The sequence below is a fragment of the Mustela putorius genome, unplaced genomic scaffold, assembly GCF_011764305.1.
Source record: "Mustela putorius furo isolate JIRA1106 unplaced genomic scaffold, ASM1176430v1.1 tig00000508_pilon_pilon_pilon, whole genome shotgun sequence".
NCBI classification, from domain to species: Eukaryota; Metazoa; Chordata; class Mammalia; order Carnivora; family Mustelidae; genus Mustela; species Mustela putorius.
In genome coordinates, this window is record NW_025421402.1 from 5,627,863 (window position 1) to 5,646,785 (window position 18,923).

At 53.1% G+C, this 18,923-nt stretch overlaps 1 protein-coding gene and 1 long non-coding RNA gene across 4 annotated transcripts in view; one reads left to right on the top strand and one right to left on the bottom strand.

Annotated features, from left to right (window-relative positions):
• Nucleotides 1-4,415: 4,415 nt before the first annotated feature.
• On the bottom strand, nt 4,416-9,399 carry LOC106006175. Of its 2 annotated transcripts, XR_006607056.1 has the most exons (5): nt 9,297-9,399; nt 8,560-8,917; nt 7,119-7,197; nt 6,091-6,243; nt 4,416-5,502 (listed from the first exon to the last, which is right to left on the bottom strand). It is a non-coding gene; the product is annotated as an uncharacterized LOC106006175 (long non-coding RNA). The 2 variants fall into 2 exon arrangements; XR_001180089.2 differs by lacking the exon at nt 8,560-8,917 and having other exon boundaries at nt 5,237-5,502.
• Nucleotides 9,125-18,923, top strand: part of MFSD4A (major facilitator superfamily domain containing 4A) — a 30,398-nt gene continuing 20,599 nt past the window's right edge. The window contains exon 1 of one of the 2 annotated variants that reach the window (XM_045081102.1): nt 9,125-9,467. In XM_045081102.1, coding sequence (XP_044937037.1) covers nt 9,238-9,467 — 230 coding nt within the window. In that variant the 5' untranslated portion in view covers nt 9,125-9,237. The remainder of the gene's footprint in view (nt 9,468-18,923) is intronic. The other variant, XM_045081101.1, reaches the window with a different exon arrangement.

Below are 18,923 nucleotides of genomic sequence, written 5' to 3' on the forward strand. Positions count from 1 at the left end.
AGACTCATACACTTTGCTTTTTTATTTTTTATTTTTTTTAAAGATTTATTTATTTATTTGACAGACAGAGATCACAAGTAGGCAGACAGGCAGGCCGAGAGAGAGGAGGAAGCAGGCTCCCCGCTGAGCAGAGAGCCCGATGCGGGGCTCGATCCCAGGACCCTGAGATCATGACCTGAGCCGAAGGCAGAGGCTTTAACCCACTGAGCCACCCAGGCACCCCACACTTTGCTTTTTTAAATTAAAATTATTTGAGTAATCTTCTACATCCGACATGGGGCTCGAACTCACAACCTTGAGATCAAGAGTCGCACACTCTTATAACGGAGCCAGCCAGTCACCCCTGGGTCATTCACTTGAAAAGAGTGAATTTTATGGTATGGGGGTTATATCTAAAAAAAAAAAAAAAAAGGAGGGGGATGAGGAAAGGGGAATAAAAGGACAGAAAATAAAAAGAGGAACCAAGTCAGCAAAGATACATGTACTATATGATTCTGTACAGGTGATGAAGGTGGGCCATGACTTCAGCCATGAGATTTCTAGCAGCTTCTATCAGCTTGGAAAGGGTGTTAATTAAATAATACCCAGCATCCACAAGATAAAAAAAAGAACTGGATATTCAGGAGAATCGCAGTTTTTTCTTGGTACGGATGCCTGGCAGGAATCTCTCCTGTGCATCTTCCTATAGGGATCCGTAGGCGGCAACATTCCCACCGTAACTGCAGTAAACCATCGTAGGCTCGCTCCAGCCAGGCAGAAAGCCCCGGTAGAATTCAACAAGGGCACTTTAACGCAGGCCCTAAATCGTCTGCCAGGGTATGTGAGCAATTCTCCAAGGGCGAAATGTCCATTCTCTGGAGCAGTGGTTTCCAACCTTGGCTGCACATGAGAAAACCCCCAGGAGCTTCTGCAAAATACCAGTGCAGGACCCCATCAACCAGAGAAGCTGATTGTCTTTAGCTTCCAGGTGATTCTGACCCATAGCCAGGTCTGAGAATGACTAATAGATGAAATGTACATCCCTTACCAAACCCTCCACGAATAGTATTTCTTGCCTCAGAGCTTATTCGTAAGTTCAAGCTTCTAGTAATGAAACTTGAAATTCACGGACTCCTATTTCCTGGATGTCTGCTGGGCACCAGGTAGGTGCTGGGCCATGCACCTGAGACAGAAGGATTAATGTGTGACCCAATCTCCATCCTCGGGGCACAGACATCCGATCTGCGTTAAGGACACCCCAGCTGGTGATCACAAGAAAGGGTGGTAAGTGGAGATGGAGGGAACACAGGCAGACCCCTTGGGTAGCAGTGGGGGGGTGGGGAGGTCCCCACAGGATGACTAGCTCACCTGAGCTCCGAATGAAAGGTTAATTAGAGGGTGGAGAACGGGGCACTGTATTCAATATTTTTCTCAATGAGTTGGATGACGGCTAGTAACCATCCATTATCAATGTGAGGGGCCATCCTTACTCTGGGACAGCTGGAGGAATGGCCCTTCTGTGGCACAGCTGAACTGGGATCTACAGTGTGCTGTCAGGGAAGAGAAACCCAAATGGAAATTACATGAGGCTCAGGGTAGGGGAAGACAACTAAAAATGTAGGCGGCACCGAACTCCGTGTTCTACCAGAGGCTCAAGTGTGCTCTCATTTCTTCCCACCGCAACCCTGTAAGGATGTGCTATTTTACAGTTTAAGAGAATTGGGCTGACAATGTTGAGGGCGGAGATGACAGTTGAGTGCGGGACCAGAACCTAGTGCTGGTCTCTCCTGCTCCCACGTCCAGATTCTTCCCATTATTCCTCATGTAGACCAAGTGCTATACTGCATAGGACTTCCATAAGTCAACTGCGTTTCGACAACTGCGGTTCTGGGGGCGTGGCGTGCCTGGGTGGCTCAGTCGGCCTTCCACTCAGATCATGATCCCAGGGTGCTGGGATCAAGTCCTGCTTCCCAACACCTTGCTCAGTAGCGAGCCTGCTTCTCCCTCTGCCTGCTGTTCCCCCTGCTTGTACTCTCTCTCTCTGACAAATAAATAAATAAAATCTTAAAAAAAAAAAAATAACAGTTCCTGGGGGAAAATGTCACCAGCTCTAAGCCTGCGCACCAGTCTTGGGTGTGTAAGTAGGAGTCGAATGTGAGAGGCAGATGGCGTTATGGGGAGGGTCCAGACTTTGGAGTGGGCTCAAAATTCAGCTGCGATACTTTCTAGCTGTGTGGCTCTGGGAAAATTACTCTGCCTTCTTCAGCCTCAGTTTCCTCATCCATAAGAAAGAGATAATAATGCCTGCCTCATAGGATCATTGTGAAGATTAAAGATAATGTAGGTACAGACGCGGAGAAGATATTTATAATATACGTGAGAGAAGACTTCTATCTAGAATATAAACAAAACTCCTCAATAATATTTCTAAGGACAGACAACTCAATGTTGAAAGTAGGCAGAAGACAGGGGGCCCACGGGTGGCTCAGTCGGTTAAGTGACCAACTTTTGATTTCAGCTCATGTCATGATCTCAGGGCCGTGGGATCAAGCCACTTCTGAGCAAATCCTCAACAGACCGAGTATTTCCATTCCCCAAAAGACAAGTCATGAATGTTCACAGCAGCCCTATTTATAATATCTCCAAACTGGAAAAGACATGAATGTCCATCAATAGCGGATGGGATAAATAAATTCGTGTACATAACTTTGTATGCCATAAAACTGTATGCAAATAAACTGTGTGTATGTATACGGCGGAATATGGCACAGCAACAAAGAAGAACAAACTTACGCTCTCACAGACATAATACTGAGCTAGGCCATTACTGTTTCTGAGGTGGGTGCTGGAAATATTCTGTATCTTGATCTGGGTACGTACACACATAAAAATTCAGTTTGTTTATTTAAGACTTGCACATTTTAATCTACATAAATTTGACCTCTATTAAAAAAAAAGTAAAGTAAACAGGGGGTGCCTGGCTGACTCAGTCAGCAGAACATGTGATGCTTGATCTCCGGGTTATGAGTTCGAGCCCCATGCTGGGCACAGAGCCTACTTCGAAAAAGGTAAACAAAAAGTCACTGTATGTCGTATGCTTAGCACAGAGTGGCCACTCGATAAAGCCATCAAAGTTGCCAGAAAAGAGGAAACAGCAAGCCCATTGTTCTCAGTACCCCTTAGACCACTTGGAGCCCAGTATGGTGCTGGGAGACCCCATTTTTATGAAGCTCACTAAAAATCAGAGCATGACATGATCGCAGAAAAGCATCGCAAGGGGTCTAGAATACATGGCCAGTGAGGGTTAGCTGAAGGAAGTAGAGAGGATGTTGCTGGGGACAATGAAACTTGTCAAGGGAGAACATGAGGAATGTCTTCAAATAGTGAATGGCTCTCGGTAGAGTGGGAATTCGAGTTCTCCTTTGTGGCTCTAATGCAGTCATTCGCACACGGCAGCTGCCGCCGAGTCCCCTGGAGGGTTTTACTGAAACAGATTATTTCTGACTAGCTGGTCTGGGGCAGGACTGAGAATCTGTTTCTTTCTCTCTCTCTTCTTATTTTTCTAAAGATTTTATTTATTTATTTATTTATTTGACAGGAGAGACCCAGCGAAAGAGGAAACACAGCAGGGGGAGTGGGAGAAGGAGAAGCAGGCTTCCCACTGAGCAGGGAGCCCAATGTGGGGCTCCATCCCAGGACCCAGGACCTGGCAGACACTTAATGACTGAGCTGCCCAGGTGTCCCTTAAGATATTGTTTTTTAAATAATCTCTGCCCAACGTGGGCACAAACTGACAACCTCTAGACCAAGAGTCACATGCTTTACTGACTGAGCCAACCAGGCACCCCTAGAGAATCTTCACTTCCTTCTTACTTTTTTTTTTTTTTTTTTTTTAAGAGAGAGGGTAAGCAGCTGTTGTGGGAGCAGAGCAGAGGAAGAGAGACAGAGAAAAATCTTAAAGCAGGCTCCACGCCCAGTGCAAAGCCCCAGTGCAGGGCTCGATCTCACGACTCTGAGATCATGACCTGAGCCAAAATCAAGAGTTGGAGGCTTAACCAGTCGAGCCAGCCAGGGGCCCCAAGGATCTTCATTTCTAAGGAATTCCCAGGACATCCTGATGCTGCTGGTCCGGGGACCTACTTCGCTAGCCCCTGTGCTAGCGTATAGACCAGGAGAGTGATTTGTGCTATTGTTGGGAAGGAGAACGAGGAGGAGGAGGAGAATCCGTTGAGCCTGGTACACCAGCTCCTCTATCACACCCTGTCTACACTTTCTCACAGGAAGGGAGGTATTATTCTCCCCCATTTTCTTTTTCTTTTAGTAAGCCCTGTACCCAGCATGGGGCTTGAACTCACAACCCCAAGATCAAGAGTCTCCCACTCTACTGACTGAGCCAGCCAGGTGCCTTCATTCCCCCCATTTTAAGAGAGGAGGAAACCAAGGCTCGGTTTGGCACACATCTCACAGCTTGACTCCGAGCCCGGGCACACGAAAGTTGAGGCCGAGTGGCTCCCTGGGCAGTGCTGTAAATGGGATTGGGTGTCTGGGTGGAAGGATAATTTCAGAGGGTCCTTCCAACCCTTAACTTGAGGCTAGCTTCAACTAGTCCCGTTCACCACTAACACATATTCAGCACCACCAGAATTCTCTCCAGGATGCGTGTGGCCACCAGTCTCATTCTTAAGAGGCTCCTGGGCCATCTCACCCACTCCTGTCTCTCCTATCCCTCCTGGAACCTGCAGTCACCACCCCCCACCCACACAGGCAGATAACTCGGTTCATCCAGATAGCTGGCGAAGGAGATTTTCCTACGCATACCCATCTCCGCTGTTGGCATTCGTGTAAGGGTAAGGTGGCTGGGTCATCTGGATACAGTCCTTGGCACCAAGCTGTCTGCCACTCCCCCCACCCCCCAGTGCCGAGCCCAGACTGAGCCTGCCAATCCACTCTGCACACTCTGGCCAGCAAGGAGATGATGCGGGGGCTGTGAAGATAAAATCCAGAAGTAGGGGAGGGGTGGCCTCATTCCCCAATGGCCGGAGGAACAGCAGATGTGCTTAATGACCTTAAACTGGAGACTTCTACTGCTCCTGCCTGCCTTCCTCCGAGCCTGGGAAGCAGAGACCAGAGGGTCCTGGGGACCCAAAGCAGGCCCACAGTCACGGAGAGGATCCTGCCAAATGCGAAATCAGGTCCAAGTCCAGGTGAAATGCTCTAGGCTGTGATCATCAAAACTTTTCTTTTTATACATTCTTTTTTGAAAGATTTTATTTATTTGAGAGAGAGGGAGAGCACAAGCAGTGGGAGGGGGGGTTTCGAGAGGGAAGGTGAAGAAGCAGGCTCCCCGCTGAGCTGGGAGCCCAGATGCAGAGCTTGATTCCGGGTGGCTGATGGATTGCTTATCAACGTCCAGGTGTAAGCGGGAGTCAGGGAGTCAGGAGAGGGTGAACAGCTCTCACCGAAGAGCCAGTCCTGGCACTCAGTGAAGAGCCGAGCTCATAGCCCTTCCTTGGAGGAGAGGCACTGCACAGACATTTAGCAATGATTTAAGATGGACCCCCAAGGAAGGACCCTAGGAAGGTCAAGGAAAGCTTCCCAGAGGAGGTGACCCTTGAGGCAAATAAACAGATTTCAGTCTGCAAGCGCCTGAGGACCCTTCACTCCCATAGATCTTTATTGCCACTCTAGTTCATCTTCCCTTATTTTGGGGTCTCAAACTGCTTTCCAGAGCTAGTGAGGAATGGGGATAATTTCCTTCCAATGCACGCAAGAAGAAATCTGAGAGTGGCTAAGGGACCATCCAAGGTTTTGTCGTTAAAATTGAAGAACGAACCCAAGGTGCCCAGGGAGGGCTAGACATTTGGACAGTCGACACAGAAGAAATAGAGGACCGCTTCTGTCCTTAGGGAACTTGTTACCATGGGGAGATAAGATACATAGATGAAAAACCAAAAATAATTATAAGGGCAAGGTGCAAATAATTCAGTACCCATCTACTTATCCAGGACCTGCTATCTGCAAGGTGCTCTGTGAGGCACCTGGATGTGGGTGGGGAGAGTTGGCAAATATAATATAATATGGTAAATATAGTCCCAGCCCTTACGAACTCACCGTTTAACTGGCCGCAGGGGAGGCAGGGTGGCAGGAAGAGGAAGCCGGCAGTCCCTGGGTGTAACAGCTGACCCTGAAGATTATAGGGGGCCAGGAGGGGATCGGGGGCTTGCTGGAATTCGGGAATTGGGTAGGATTTTTCCGGAGAAGTTTCTTGAAGAAGGTAGACAAGGTGATGATACCGAAAAATAGAGACAAAGAAGAATAAGAAGAGAGATTAAGCAAAACATTTTCCCATATTCCTCCTTCCACAACAGTCCAGTAAGGAAGCCTTCCCAGGCAAGGGGAGATGTTTCCCCCTGCAAGCTCTCAAAGCACCCCCACGACAGAAAGAACCTCACAGCTGTGCCAGTTTCCCTGCCTGTCTGACCCAGCTCAGGGGCCCTGCAGGCCAAAAGGAAAGGGAAAGAAAGGAAGGAAAGAAAGAAGGAAGGCAGGAAGGCAGGCTTCAATTCTAAGGAGGCTGGATATTGTGTTCACGGAGAGTTCTCACTTTGTTTTTGTTTACTTTTTTTACTTTTCACTATTTTATCAAACCATAGCTTACTTACAATAGAAGACACAAATCCTAAGTGTACATATGTTTGTACGTGAATGAATTTTTATGTATGTTTATATCTGTGTAACCACCATCCAGATCAAGTTATAGAATGCTTTGAGCACCTCAGACACACTGGGCCGCCTCACTGTACCAGGGTCACAGCCACTGTGGCTGGAGGAGCTGAAGCAGTAGGTGATGTATCTAGGGCGTATGTCTAACAAAATTATGAAAACATTTCAGGCGTTTGAGCTGAAAAGGCCAAGTACTGGGGCAAGGTCATATGCATGAAGGACTAACGTGCCCAGAGCCATTAGCCTTGTCCTGTGGGTGGCTGGGGGGAGCCACAGGGAGGGGCATTTCAGTTGAGCTCCAAACCCTTCCTTGCAACTGGAGCTGACTCACAGTGGAAGCGGACCCGCAGGAAATGATAGGTAAGGCCCCAAACAGTAAGAGGGATCAGTCAAGAACAGGACTGACAAGCTCTTACCAGCAGTGATGGGGTGGGAATAGGAGACTCAAGTTGGAGATGGTTCCTTCCAGCTTTGACCATCTATGGTTCTAGAAGTCTGTGAGAATGGCGAGAGGACCTAATCAAATGCTCGTTGTTATGATTTATTTTTGGTTTTGTTTTTCAGAGGAGAACTTTTTTTTAATCTTTCTTTTAATAAAGATTTTATTTATTTATTTGACAGACAGAAATCACAAGTGGGCAGAGAGGCAGGAGCAGGGGGAACAGGCCCCCTGCTGAGCAGAGAGGCCAATGCCGGGAAAAGGGGTGTATGTGTGGGGAGGTTGGGCTCAATCCCAGGACCCAGAGATCATGACCTGAGCCAAAGGCAGAGGCTTAACCCACTGACCCACCCAGGTGCCCCGCAGAGGATAACTTCTAATTGAATCACAAATACTGTGTAGACTGACTTACCACCTCTGAATAAATAATTCTTATTACCTCCCAAACCACCAAGCCACAGAGACCCTGAGGCTCTGCTCCCAGGCGCTCAGAGTCTAGGGCGGATGGAGCAGAGGAGCGAGCGTGGCTGTGAGAGACAACCAGTGCCTGCAGGAGAAGTTGGTTACCTGTCCTAAGGCCAAGTTGTCAGGAGAGCACCCACCCTCCTACCTCCTCAGCCGCTTCAGCTCTGGTCCCCCTGGAGGGCCAGTGGCCATGATGTCGCGGCTTCTGCCACCCCTAGAACACCTGAGCAGAGGTGACAGTCTGGAACTTATTGCTCTGCCTCCAGAGGCCAAAGCAGGAACCCTGGCTCCCCCCAGAAGCTGGTCCAAGCAGGACTTGTCAGTTCCATGGCCACCTGGGGGGAGGCACAGGCTGTGTCAGCCACAGGCTCCTCCAAGAACTAGGGGTCTGGAGACTAAAATCTCTTCCCCCACAATCCCATCCAGGGTTTTCCAGCATTAAAAACAAAACAAAACAGGGGCGCCTGGGTGGCTCAGTGGTTTGGGCTGCTGCCTTCGGCTCAGGTCATGATCTCAGGGTCCTGGGATCGAGCCCTGCATCAGGCTCCCTGCTCCGCAGGAAGCCTGCTTCCTTCTCTCTCTCTCTCTCTGCCTGCCTCTCTGCCTACTTGTGATCTCTGTCTGTCAAATAAATAAATAAAATCTTTAAAAAAAAAACAAAACAAAAAAACCCAGGAATTTTCCTGAGAACTCTTGGCCCAAAACACCCAGAGAATTTTTCCGGAATACCTCGTGGGATTTCTCCCGATCTCTGACCTTTCCTTCCCACCCCCTCCTCCCCACTCCCCACCGGGAAGAAGGAGAGAGACGGAGTCCGAAGAGAACATCTGCATCCGGCCACCTCCTGCACCTGCCCAGCGCCCCATGAGATGCGGCGGGCAAAGACCAGCTCTCGGGCGGAGCTTGGCGTGAAGATGGGATGTTTCATAAGGTTTTCTGTCTCAAGTGCTCACCCTCTGGAGGTGCTAATGAAAGCCATGAATACTCTCCCAAGAAAAGCATGTATGTAGGTGATTGTCTTCTATTCCAGGGAAAGATGGGGGCGCTGTCAGACCCTCGAAGTCCATCTGTGAAGCCCCCGAAGTGTAGGGGGCTGTGCTCCGGGGTTCCTCCACGGCACAGCCCAAGCCAGGCTGGAGTCTGGGGGGAAACTGTCGCTCCCCGAGCGGACGCGCAGCGCTGGAAGAGCCCGCCCTCCAGGCTGTGCGAGCATCCAGGACTCCTCGGGCTCAGTTCGCCCAGCTCTGCAATGGGGGCTCAGGCCCCTCCGCCCCCGAGCGGGCCGCGCAAGGACGCGGGTGGGACGGGCAGCTGGAGAGGGGGTGGGAGCGAAGAGCGGCAGGCGGTCGGTCTCCCGCAGCCCGGGAGGGTGAGCGTGGGTTCGGGAAGCAGGGGGGACGCCGGCTCCCGGGGCTCGCGAGGAGGGCGCGGACCCCGACGCGCTGCCCGCCGGCCGCACACGCGCCCCCCTCGCTCCCCCGGCCCGAGGGCGGGGCCCCTCGCCGGGCCGCCCCTCCCCGCCCCTCCCTCCCGGCCGCCGGCCTCCCGGGCCCAGCCGGCCCTCCCGCGGGCGGCGCGGCACTCGGGCACCGGCGCGCGGAGCCACAGCCGCCAGCCCGCCAGCCGGGGCCATGGGCTGCGACGGCCGCGTGTCCGGGCTGCTCCGCCGCAACCTGCAGCCCACGCTCACCTACTGGAGCGTCTTCTTCAGCTTCGGCCTGTGCATCGCCTTCCTGGGGCCCACGCTGCTGGACCTGCGCTGCCAGACGCACAGCTCGCTGCCCCAGATCTCCTGGGTCTTCTTCTCGCAGCAGCTCTGCCTCCTGCTGGGCAGCGCCCTCGGGGGCGTCTTCAAGAGGACGTGAGTGCCCGGCCAGCCCGGAGCCCCGCAGCTCCGCAGCCCTGCAGCCCCCCAGCCCTCCAGTCCCCCTCCTCCGCTGCTCCTCCGCACGGCCGCGCCGACCCTTCCCTTCCCTGCCTTTCCCTTCCTTCCCGTCCTTTCCTTTCCCTTCCCTCCCTCCCCTCCCCTTCCCGCAGCCGCGTCCCTGCCCCCGTGGGACCGAGGCCGCCCGGCGCCCTAGCCTCCGGGCGGGCGACGACCACCCCTCCCCGCGCCGCCAGCCGCGCCCCGCCTTAGCTGAAGGACTGCCTCCCTCCCCCACCCCAGCTCTCCCCGGAAAAGTCTCTCCAGGGACTGAAGGTGACTTCGGGATTATTTATTTGCCTTCGCAAAACCCGGCTCTCACCCGCCGCCCCGCCCGCGCGCCACGGGGCCAGGGGTGATGGAGTTGGCGGCGGCGGGAGAGTCTCCCTCCTGCTCCGCGGCTCCGAGCTTGGGCAGTAGCCCCTGCTGCCGGGGGCGGAATTGGAAGTGAGGTGGAAGGAGTGGGAGTGTCCCCTCAGGGGCCATGCTAGGTGCCAGAGCAGGCTGCTGCTTGACAGAGCGCCCTGGGGCGGGCTCCACGCACACCCTCGGCTCTGGTTCAGCTGACACACGCTAGTCCCGCTATTCCTTCTCCCCCGGGGGCCTCGGGGCCGCTGGGTCCTGTGTGGTCCTGCTTCCGAGAGACAGCAGGTTCCTGCACTGGCCCCTGGAGGCCAAGCCCTTCTGCCTCTGAGACGCTCAGGACCTGACCATTAGGGCCATGTGGGGGAGACGTGGGGTGTCTCAGGCACACCTTGGTAAGACGACCCTCCATCTCTGGTGCCAGGGGACCCCTCCACTTCTCCCACCCGGCCTTACTCCTCCTCCGCCTCTGTCCCAGGGCAGAGCTCTAGCATCTGCCTGCCATGGCCCCAGAGATGCCCCTTTGTATGCTTCTGCAGAGCCTCAATCTCCGGCCTTAAATTGGACAGGGCCGCCCCCGCAGAGCCCTCTGGAAAGGCAGCAGGATTCGCTCTCCTAGTGCAGCTGGGAAAACAGACCCAAAGCAGGGAATAGATGACTTGCAAGCTGGAGACTGCTGGAGATTTCCCTAGCCCCAGCTTCTGGCTGGCTGGTTTTCTGGACTGCACGGACTCAAGCAAGCAGAGGGCCAGGAACAAAACCATAGTTAGGCTATCCCAGAGAAACATCTGGGGGGGGGGTTGCTTTCTGGGTCAGTTGCTCTCCCCCCCTTGGCTCACTCCTCCACATGAGAGTGGGTTTTCCTATCCACCTTGCTTCTGAAGCTGATGGAGAGAATGCAGGTGTCACATAGAGAGACCCCACTTTAAGGCACTCAGCTGACAAATCATTACCAATTAGGGTGTGATTAGCCCCATTATCAAATTCTCTTGTAAATGGAAGACTCCTCCTCTGAAGAAGCAAGTCTGTGTATGCTGGTTTTTCTGTGGGTTTTATATAAGATTGGATGCTTGGGGGGATATAGAAAATCTTCCAAAAAATCTCAAGATCCTTCCTGATTCTGCCTCGAGGTTTAATTAGAAATCTAGCCGGGTGTTTTTTTTTCTGTTTCTCCTTCTTTCTTTTTAAAAAGTATTTTGACTTACAAAAGCTTCCTTACCTGGAATTTTTTAGGACCTGGGGTAGTGCAAAGAACAGGAAGGGGGAATGAGGATTATTCTAAATGGCAGGTTGGTGAGCCTGGTTTTGTGAAAACAACAGAGATCCACACCTAGCTGGGCCCTGTCTTCCTCACTTGCTCCACACCTCTCTCATGGCTCCCTCCCTAACCAGGAGCTCTGAGCAGGCAGTGGAAAGGGTTCAGGGGCTCACGGGAAAGAAAAATGATATTGGTAACAGCAATAACTAACTTCACCAAACTGTCGCTCAAGGCCGGGCACTGTTCTCTGTACCTCACTTGTACTGACTTACTTGTCTTCCCCACCACCCTACGGATTAGTACTATTTTCTCCCCATTTTGTGCATAAGGAAGCTGAGGCACAGAGAGAGCAAGACACTTGCCCCAGGTCATACCACACAGCTGTTTAAGTCAGGATTTGAACACAGGCATTTGTCTCTAGAAGCAGATGCGTGAGAAATGGCTCTTGCTTTATGAGCAGTCAGCTTGAACTGTGTAGGGCACAAGTTACACCCTGTCCTCTCCAGGCACAGGCATATGGGTTGCGGATTCCTGAGCTGACACTCCTGGGAAGGAAACCCAGGGCCTCTGGGGCTTCCTGCTGGGATCTGAGGGTGGGGGTAGGTTGCTGTGGAGGGCATTAAGTCCTATCAGTTCAAGTTCACATTTAAATTTGCGACCTCAGTCCTCCTGCCCCCAAAACAAAATGTCAGGAAGAACCCTTTCCTTTGGCTAAGAGCAGAGTGGACTTCAGTGGGAATGAAAGGTGTGGCAACAGGGGTGGTGTGTGTGTCCACGGGAGTCACTACCCAGCTTGGACCTGACAGCTTGTCACAATCCCCAATTTCTCAAAGCCCCAAAACCAACCACTAAAGCTTAACTCTGTGGGCCCTCACTACAAGTTCAGATACTAGTACCCCCGCCCCCAATCCCCATACGCTTTTCAGCTTAAGTGATTACCAGCTAGTGCTAGTGCTCCGGGCTGGTACTGGTGAGAGCATGGGGGCAGGGTTGGTTTGACACATGGTGAGGGCCAGATGTTGTGGACAGACTCCCCGAGAGGCACTGGGCAGCTCAAGTCAAGAGCTGCCTACTGCTTGGCCCAGACTGAGGACCAGGGCTGAAGAGGGATTCTGGATGCCTCCATAGGGACATGCATTGGAGGATCTGCATGTGAACAGCCTTTGGATGTTAGAGTCGGACAGGACAGGACAGGAGCTCTCTGCTCGGGGTAGGATCAGGACCCCCGACCACCCCTCATCCCCCGCCCCTGTCTCAGTCAGTTAAGCCTCTGCCTTCGGATCAGGTCCTGATCCTGGGGTCCTGGGATCGAGCCCCACATCAGGCTCCTTGCTCAGTGGGAGCCTGCTTCTTCTCCCTCTGCCTGCTGCTCCCGCTGCTTGTACTCTCTGTTAAATAAATAAATAAAAATCTAAAAAAAGAGAAAGAGAGAGAGAGAGAAATATCTTGCTTATCGGGAGTGAGGAGCCATTCAGAGAGAGAACACAAAGTCACCCGGTTGGCAGGGTGTATAGGTATGTGCTTTGTCACACAGGAAAGAGAAAGGAGTATTTAGATAAAAGGTTAGGGGTTTTTCTTCCTGGTTTCATGGGGACCTGTCTAACCACCTCGGGCAGTTTGGGAGACCCCTTTATCTCAAAGGCATCAGGGTAGATAAATGGCTTTCAGACCTTCCCTGGCCTTCTCGAAGCCTCGCCTTGGCCTCCCTCCCCTGCATGCACACTCTTAATTGAAGGCTTGACTTCCCCTCCGCCGGACTCACGGTCTCCTTCTCTACCTCTAATTTTCCCACTCCTGCAAGTCCTGCTCTGCCCCAGACCCAGCTCTCACTCCCTCCTGCCCCTTGCATGAAATCCAGTCTTCCTTCCATGGAGGGGTTTCCCAGGCCACCGTCAAACCTGCTTCCCCAAGACCCCGGCCCCCTGAAGCACCTGGAACGTAATACAAAAGTCAGTTTCATCCTCTGAACTGTGCCCTGGGTGGTCTCCCATCTAGAAAGGCTCTGCCTCTCTCTCCAGCAGCTTGTCCACATTTCAGCATGCAGCAAACCTGGGCTGAGAGCCTCCTGGGGGGTCTGGCCCCAGACGTGATTCTTGCTTTAAAAAACTCATCTCAGTGGGGCACCTGGGTGTCTCAGTCATTGGGCATCTGCCTTTGGCCCAGGTCATGGTTTCAGGGTCCTGGGATTGAGCCCTAAATCCAACTCTCTGCTCAGCGGGAAGCCTGCTTCTCCCTCTCCCACTCCCCCTGCTTGTGTTCCCTCTCTCACTGTGTCTTTCTCTGTCAAAATGGGTAAAATATTTTTAAAAAAGAAAGAAAGAAAGGAACTCATCTTAGCCTGGGAGTTACCATACGACCCCACAGTGCCACTCCTAGGTATATGCCTCAAAGAACTGAAAACATGTCAACACAAAACCTCGTACAGGAATAGCGGCATTATTCATCATCGCCAAAAAGTGGAAGCCAACCAGATGTTCATCAGTGGATGGACGGACAAACAAAATGTAGTACACCTACACAGCGGGGTGGTATTCAGCCAGAAAAAGCAACGAGGCTCTTATGCACACTACAGCATGGGGGAAACTTGAAAACAAAATGCTAAGGGAAAGGAGCCAGGCACAAAAGACCTTGTGCTGTATGGTTCCATTTCCGTGAAAGTCCTGAAGGGGAAAATCTACTGATACAGAGCGTAGAGTGGTAGGTTCCCAGCATATGGGAAAGGAATGGTGCGAGGGACGCCCCGTGGGTACGGGGTTTCTCTCTGAGGTGAGGGCAATGTTCTAAACTCAGATGGTAGTGACGGCGTCACAACTCTGAACGGCTAAAAACCACTGAATCACATACTTTGAAGAGATGCATTTTATGGTATGTAAATTATCTCAAAAAATTTTTAAGATTTTGTTTTTTTAAGTAAGCTCTATACCCCCTGGTGGGACCCAAACCCACAGCCTTGAGGTCCAGAGTTGCACACTCCACTGACAGAGCCAGCTAGGTACCCCTGTCTCCGTTTCTTTTTTCTTTTTTTTAAAAAAAGATTCTTATTTATTTATTTGACAGAGATCACAAGTAAGCACAGAGGCAGGCAGAAAGAAAGGTAGAAGCAGGCTCCCCGCCGAGCAGAGAGCCTGATGCGGGGCTAGATCCCAGGACCCTGGGATCATGACCTGAGCCCAAGGCAGAGGCTTTAACCCACTGAGCCACCCAGGCGCCCCCCGCTGTCTCCGTTTCTTAAATAAAAAAAAAAAGAATCTTGAAATGCAAAGGTTTCAAAACTCATCCCACCCCTTAATTCACTCATCCAACAAGTATCTTTCCAGCCAGACCCCGTTTGCAGGGGTGAACACAATGGACAAGGTCCCTGTTCCCTTGGAGCTTACGCTCTGGAGCCCCCCAGTGAACCGGAGGCCAGGAAGCAGGGTGGGGCTGGAGCATAGCAGAGTTGAGAGGTTACTTTTACCAGCAGGTCAGGGAAGGCTGCTCTGAGGAGGTGACATTTGAGCTGACGTCTGAAGGCCAGGAGGGAACCATGCATTCGAGTAACTGGAGGAGAGCGTTCTGGGCAGACGAAGCTGCAAGTCCATCCAAAGCGGGGAAGTGCTCCCTGCAAGGCTAGCTCCCCAGCAGACCAGGGGTGTGGTCACACACTGGGTGCAGCAGCCCCAACCCGACAGCCCTAACAGGCCCTGAGAGCTGCCTTAGGTTGGGATCTCCCCAAAGACAGGCTTTCTTGCTGCTCCCTCTGAGTCTCCCGAGCCTTAACACAGAGCCCTGAGCAAGCTGGGGTGTCATTGTGGGAATGAGTGGTTAGAGGGGGACCTTCTCCTGGCCCCCTCGGTCTGGGTTGTCCCTTCCCTGTTGGGCAGCTTGAGCTCCGGTCTCCAGCCTGCCCAAGATCCCAGGAGATGCCCTGACTCCTGTTTTTTTGTCCCAAGCCCCCATTCCTCTCTTGGCAGCTGCCGGCTCCTTTCGGCGTGGGGAGGACCTGGGGGTGCCTCTGACTCTTTCTGGGTTCCAGGCACTTCTCCTCTTCCCTGGCTCCTCCAGGAAGAAGAGTATCAGGGTGGGGATGTCCTGAGGCAAGATTGTGGGCACAGCAGTGCCCCGCCTGGGGTCCCTCATGTCGCAGTGGCAAGGGGCTGGTCCTCAGCAGCATTTCTCACCACCCAGTGGACGTGGAGGGCAGGCTGTGCTGGCTCATGTCTTACTGCTTAAGCCCTTGCCCTGGTTGGGAGCCAAGCAGCCCCTCCTCTTATCACGGAACCGGGAGGGCCAGAGCCAGCACCCTGGCAAGGCCAAGTCAAGGTGATCACGTGTATCCTCGGGGTAAAGCAGAGCACCTGGGCCAGCAGGGTCGGCAGCGTGCTCAAGGTCACACAGCAGACTGGTGGGGCAGGCACCACGAGGCTCTCCCTCCCCCATTTCACCTTCTACATGGAACCATCAATGAGTAACCTGGCCATTTCTCAGGCTTCCTGAGGAAGGGTTCCTTAAACTCTCTGAGCTCTTCCTGCATCTCCCCAGGCCTTAGGGAAGTAGGACCCCCTCTCTCACTGGCCTGAATTAACCTCTGAACCCCGGGCCAGGGGAGGGAGGATCAACGAATGACACAATGCTGGCCTTCACCTGGATTGGGAGTCAGAAAACCCGATCCTGACTTTTCCCCTGTCGGGGCTCGGGTCTTGATCTATAAAATGAGGGGTAGGTCCTTGCTGCCACTGTAGCAGTTCCTTGAACCGACCTCCCACGGTCACCCCAGACCAGCAGACTCTGCGGCCCAGCTTGGCTGGGACATCCTGGAGCTGCTGAGCACTCTCCCCTGGCAGGGAGGAGGTGAGCACTGGGGAAGGGAGCTGCCAGTGGCCGGAGAAAGATCCCAGGGAGCAAGCAAAAGACTGTAAGATCACACCGACTGCACATGCACGGCAGCCACAGGAGACAGAGCTTACCGTCCGCATTCATAAAGGAGCTAAGTATTCACCCCTGCAAGCTCAGAGGGGCTATGGCTAGGTATTCACCCCTGCAAGCTCAGAGGGACTATGTGTAAATGCTGTGCCCTGAGCCGCCGCTGGAAAGTGGAGGGTTAGGAGGACCAGTCTTTTTTTTTTTTCTTTTAAATTTTTAATTTTCAATTGAAGTGTAGTCGACATACGTATTTTATCCGTTTCAAGTGCACAACATAGTGATTGGACATTTCTGTATGCTAGTCCGATTATACATCCGACTACATTTGTGCTGCCAAAGCCGTTTTGACATTATTATTCCATAATTTTCAATTACCCACATTCCTGGAAGGGGCCTTTGACCAAACCATTAAGTGACCAAACCAATTAGTCTATTTCAGTCTGGCTCTGGGATGTATCTGGGACTTCTTTTCCCTTGGCAGCAGTACGCCGTTCTCAAGAAATGTGTTCAGGCTGGGTTTTGGAATGCCCAGGCACAGCCCTGCTGAACCCGTTGCTGGGGGGGAGACACAGGCTTTCCTGTGCCACAGCCGTCCCCAGGAAACGGGGCACGTCTCCATCCCCCGGGAACCGCAGGCCCAAGATGGGCTTCGCCCTCCCCAGCCCCAGCTGGTAAGTGGCAGGTTCAAATCATGCCCCGGGGCTGGCAGGAGATGCAGGAAGGGGCCTTCCCAGGCCAGTTTCCCTCCAGCCTCTCCTTTCCGTTTTCTCATCCCTTCCTGGCTGTCCCTGAGCCCGGGAACAACAATCTTCCCTGCGGGCATCCCAGAACGACAAGGTGAGAAGGTACAAATGGAAGAGAGGGAGGCCAAGATGGGGCAGTCCACCGTGACCGTGGCCCTCCCCCGCCCCCCACCCTTCCCCAGCCTCCTGCTGCTGCACTGTCATCCCAGCCCTACCTAAGGCTTTATCTCTGGCCTCTGTCTCTGTCTCTCTGTCTGTCACGTACCACAACTCCGGCATCAGGCCCCTCTAAGTCTCCAGGCCATCCTGTGTGGGGTGACAAGGCAAGCCTTCCTCAAGCACGTTTCCCATCTGGGTGGCAACAGCCAGCACCCCTGGATGGAACAGCAGCTCAGGGCCAAGCGCGGTGCCAGGCACGGGGCCTGCAGCGAACAGGTGACACACATGCCTTGGGAAGCTCGCCACGGAGCCAGGAGCCAGCAGGTATCCCAGAAAGGGCTTGAAGCTGCCAGAGGGACCCCTGGGGGCTCGTGTTCCAGCCACCACAGCTGTTCCCGCTGGTTCCTAGTGGGGTCTGTGGCCCAGCACCAGCTCTTTTACACACGCGCGCGCACACACACACACACACACACACACACTCCCTCTCTCTCCCTCTCTCTGTCCTCCACGGAAGCGCAGCATGACTTAGGAATTACCAAGATGAAGACCTGGGTTCGAGTCCAGATGCTCGGCTGCTTTACTCTCTCAGTCCTAGTTTACGCGTGGGTCCAGCAGGCACCATCGCCCTGGGCCTGTGAGCTAAGGTTTGCTGTCATTTTCTTTTCCCGCAGCTCTCCTGGCCACGCTCACTTGCTGATCCTACGTCCCATTCCCACAGGGCTTGTCCACACTCACTTCTACTTTTCATTCCTTCAGGACTTCACTACAGGGCTGTATTGTTTGTTTGTTTTTTAAGATTCTATCTGTTTATTTGAGAGAGAGAGCACGAGCCAGCAGGGGTTGGTGGGGAGCAGAGGGGGAGGGGGAAGCAGACTCTCCACTGAGCAGGGAGCCTGAAGCTGGGTCTTGACCCCAGGACCCCGGGATCGGGGCCTGAGCTGAAGGTGGACACTTAACGGACTGAGTCACCCGGGCAGCCCTACAGGGCTGGTCATTAGCCACATTCGTCTGGGTCTTTCGGGGCCACAGTGATAACGTGTGACCTCTTCACCAAAGTCTGCCCTTGACTTGGGGTGTCCACGCTTTATTGCAGAGTGGTGAGTGAGGTGGTGGAGAGCTCACCCCACCCCGTGTGTGCACGCTCGATGGGGAGAATAGTGGAGAGGGAGAGGGGGACCTTCTTGCTATCCCTGAAGTCAGGCCAGCCAGGAAGCTGCCGGGTTCATCTTGTGCAGGCAAAGGAACAGGAAAGAGAGAGTGAGCCATCATGAGAAGCCTGCCGCGTTCATCACCCGTGGAGACATGGACATCCCCTCCGCGCCGGGTGCCAGGGAGTGAAGGGGGACCCGAGGCCGGTTGCAGAGGCAGAAATGCACAAAGCTCAGTGGGCCCCCCAAACTGTCAGCAGGGGAAGGGGGGGCCAGGAGAGACCTGAGCAGGCCTCCTCACGACACCACCCTCCTGACCCTCCTTCTAGTGGCTGGGGTGAAGTGTGGCCAGAGTCCGCATCTTCCTGCTCACACAGAGTTGGGAACAGACAGGGGTCATGATCAGTGATCTCCCCAGCAGATCAGCCTGGAAACAAGAAAAGAGGAAGTAATGAACTAGTGCTATTGGCAGAGGCCTTCTGATAAAGGAAGTAATCAAAGATGGACCAAAAGGAGAAGCAGAGAGCCAGAGGGGGCAGAGGCATGACCTTCAAGGGAAAGGCATAGCTGAGAGCTCTCCTGGGGCCTCCCTCTTTGCCTTAATGTGCCGGAACCTCAGGTCTTCTCGCCACTCGCCCCTGCCACCTCTCCAGGTCCAGCTGCCAGAACTTTTCTTTTTTTTTTTTTTTTTTTTTTTTTTTTTTTTTTTAAAGATTTTATTTATTTATTCGACAGAGAGAGATCACAAGTAGGCAGAGAGAGAGAGGAGGAAGCAGGCTCCCCGCTGAGCAGAGAGCCCGATGCGGGACTCGATCCCAGG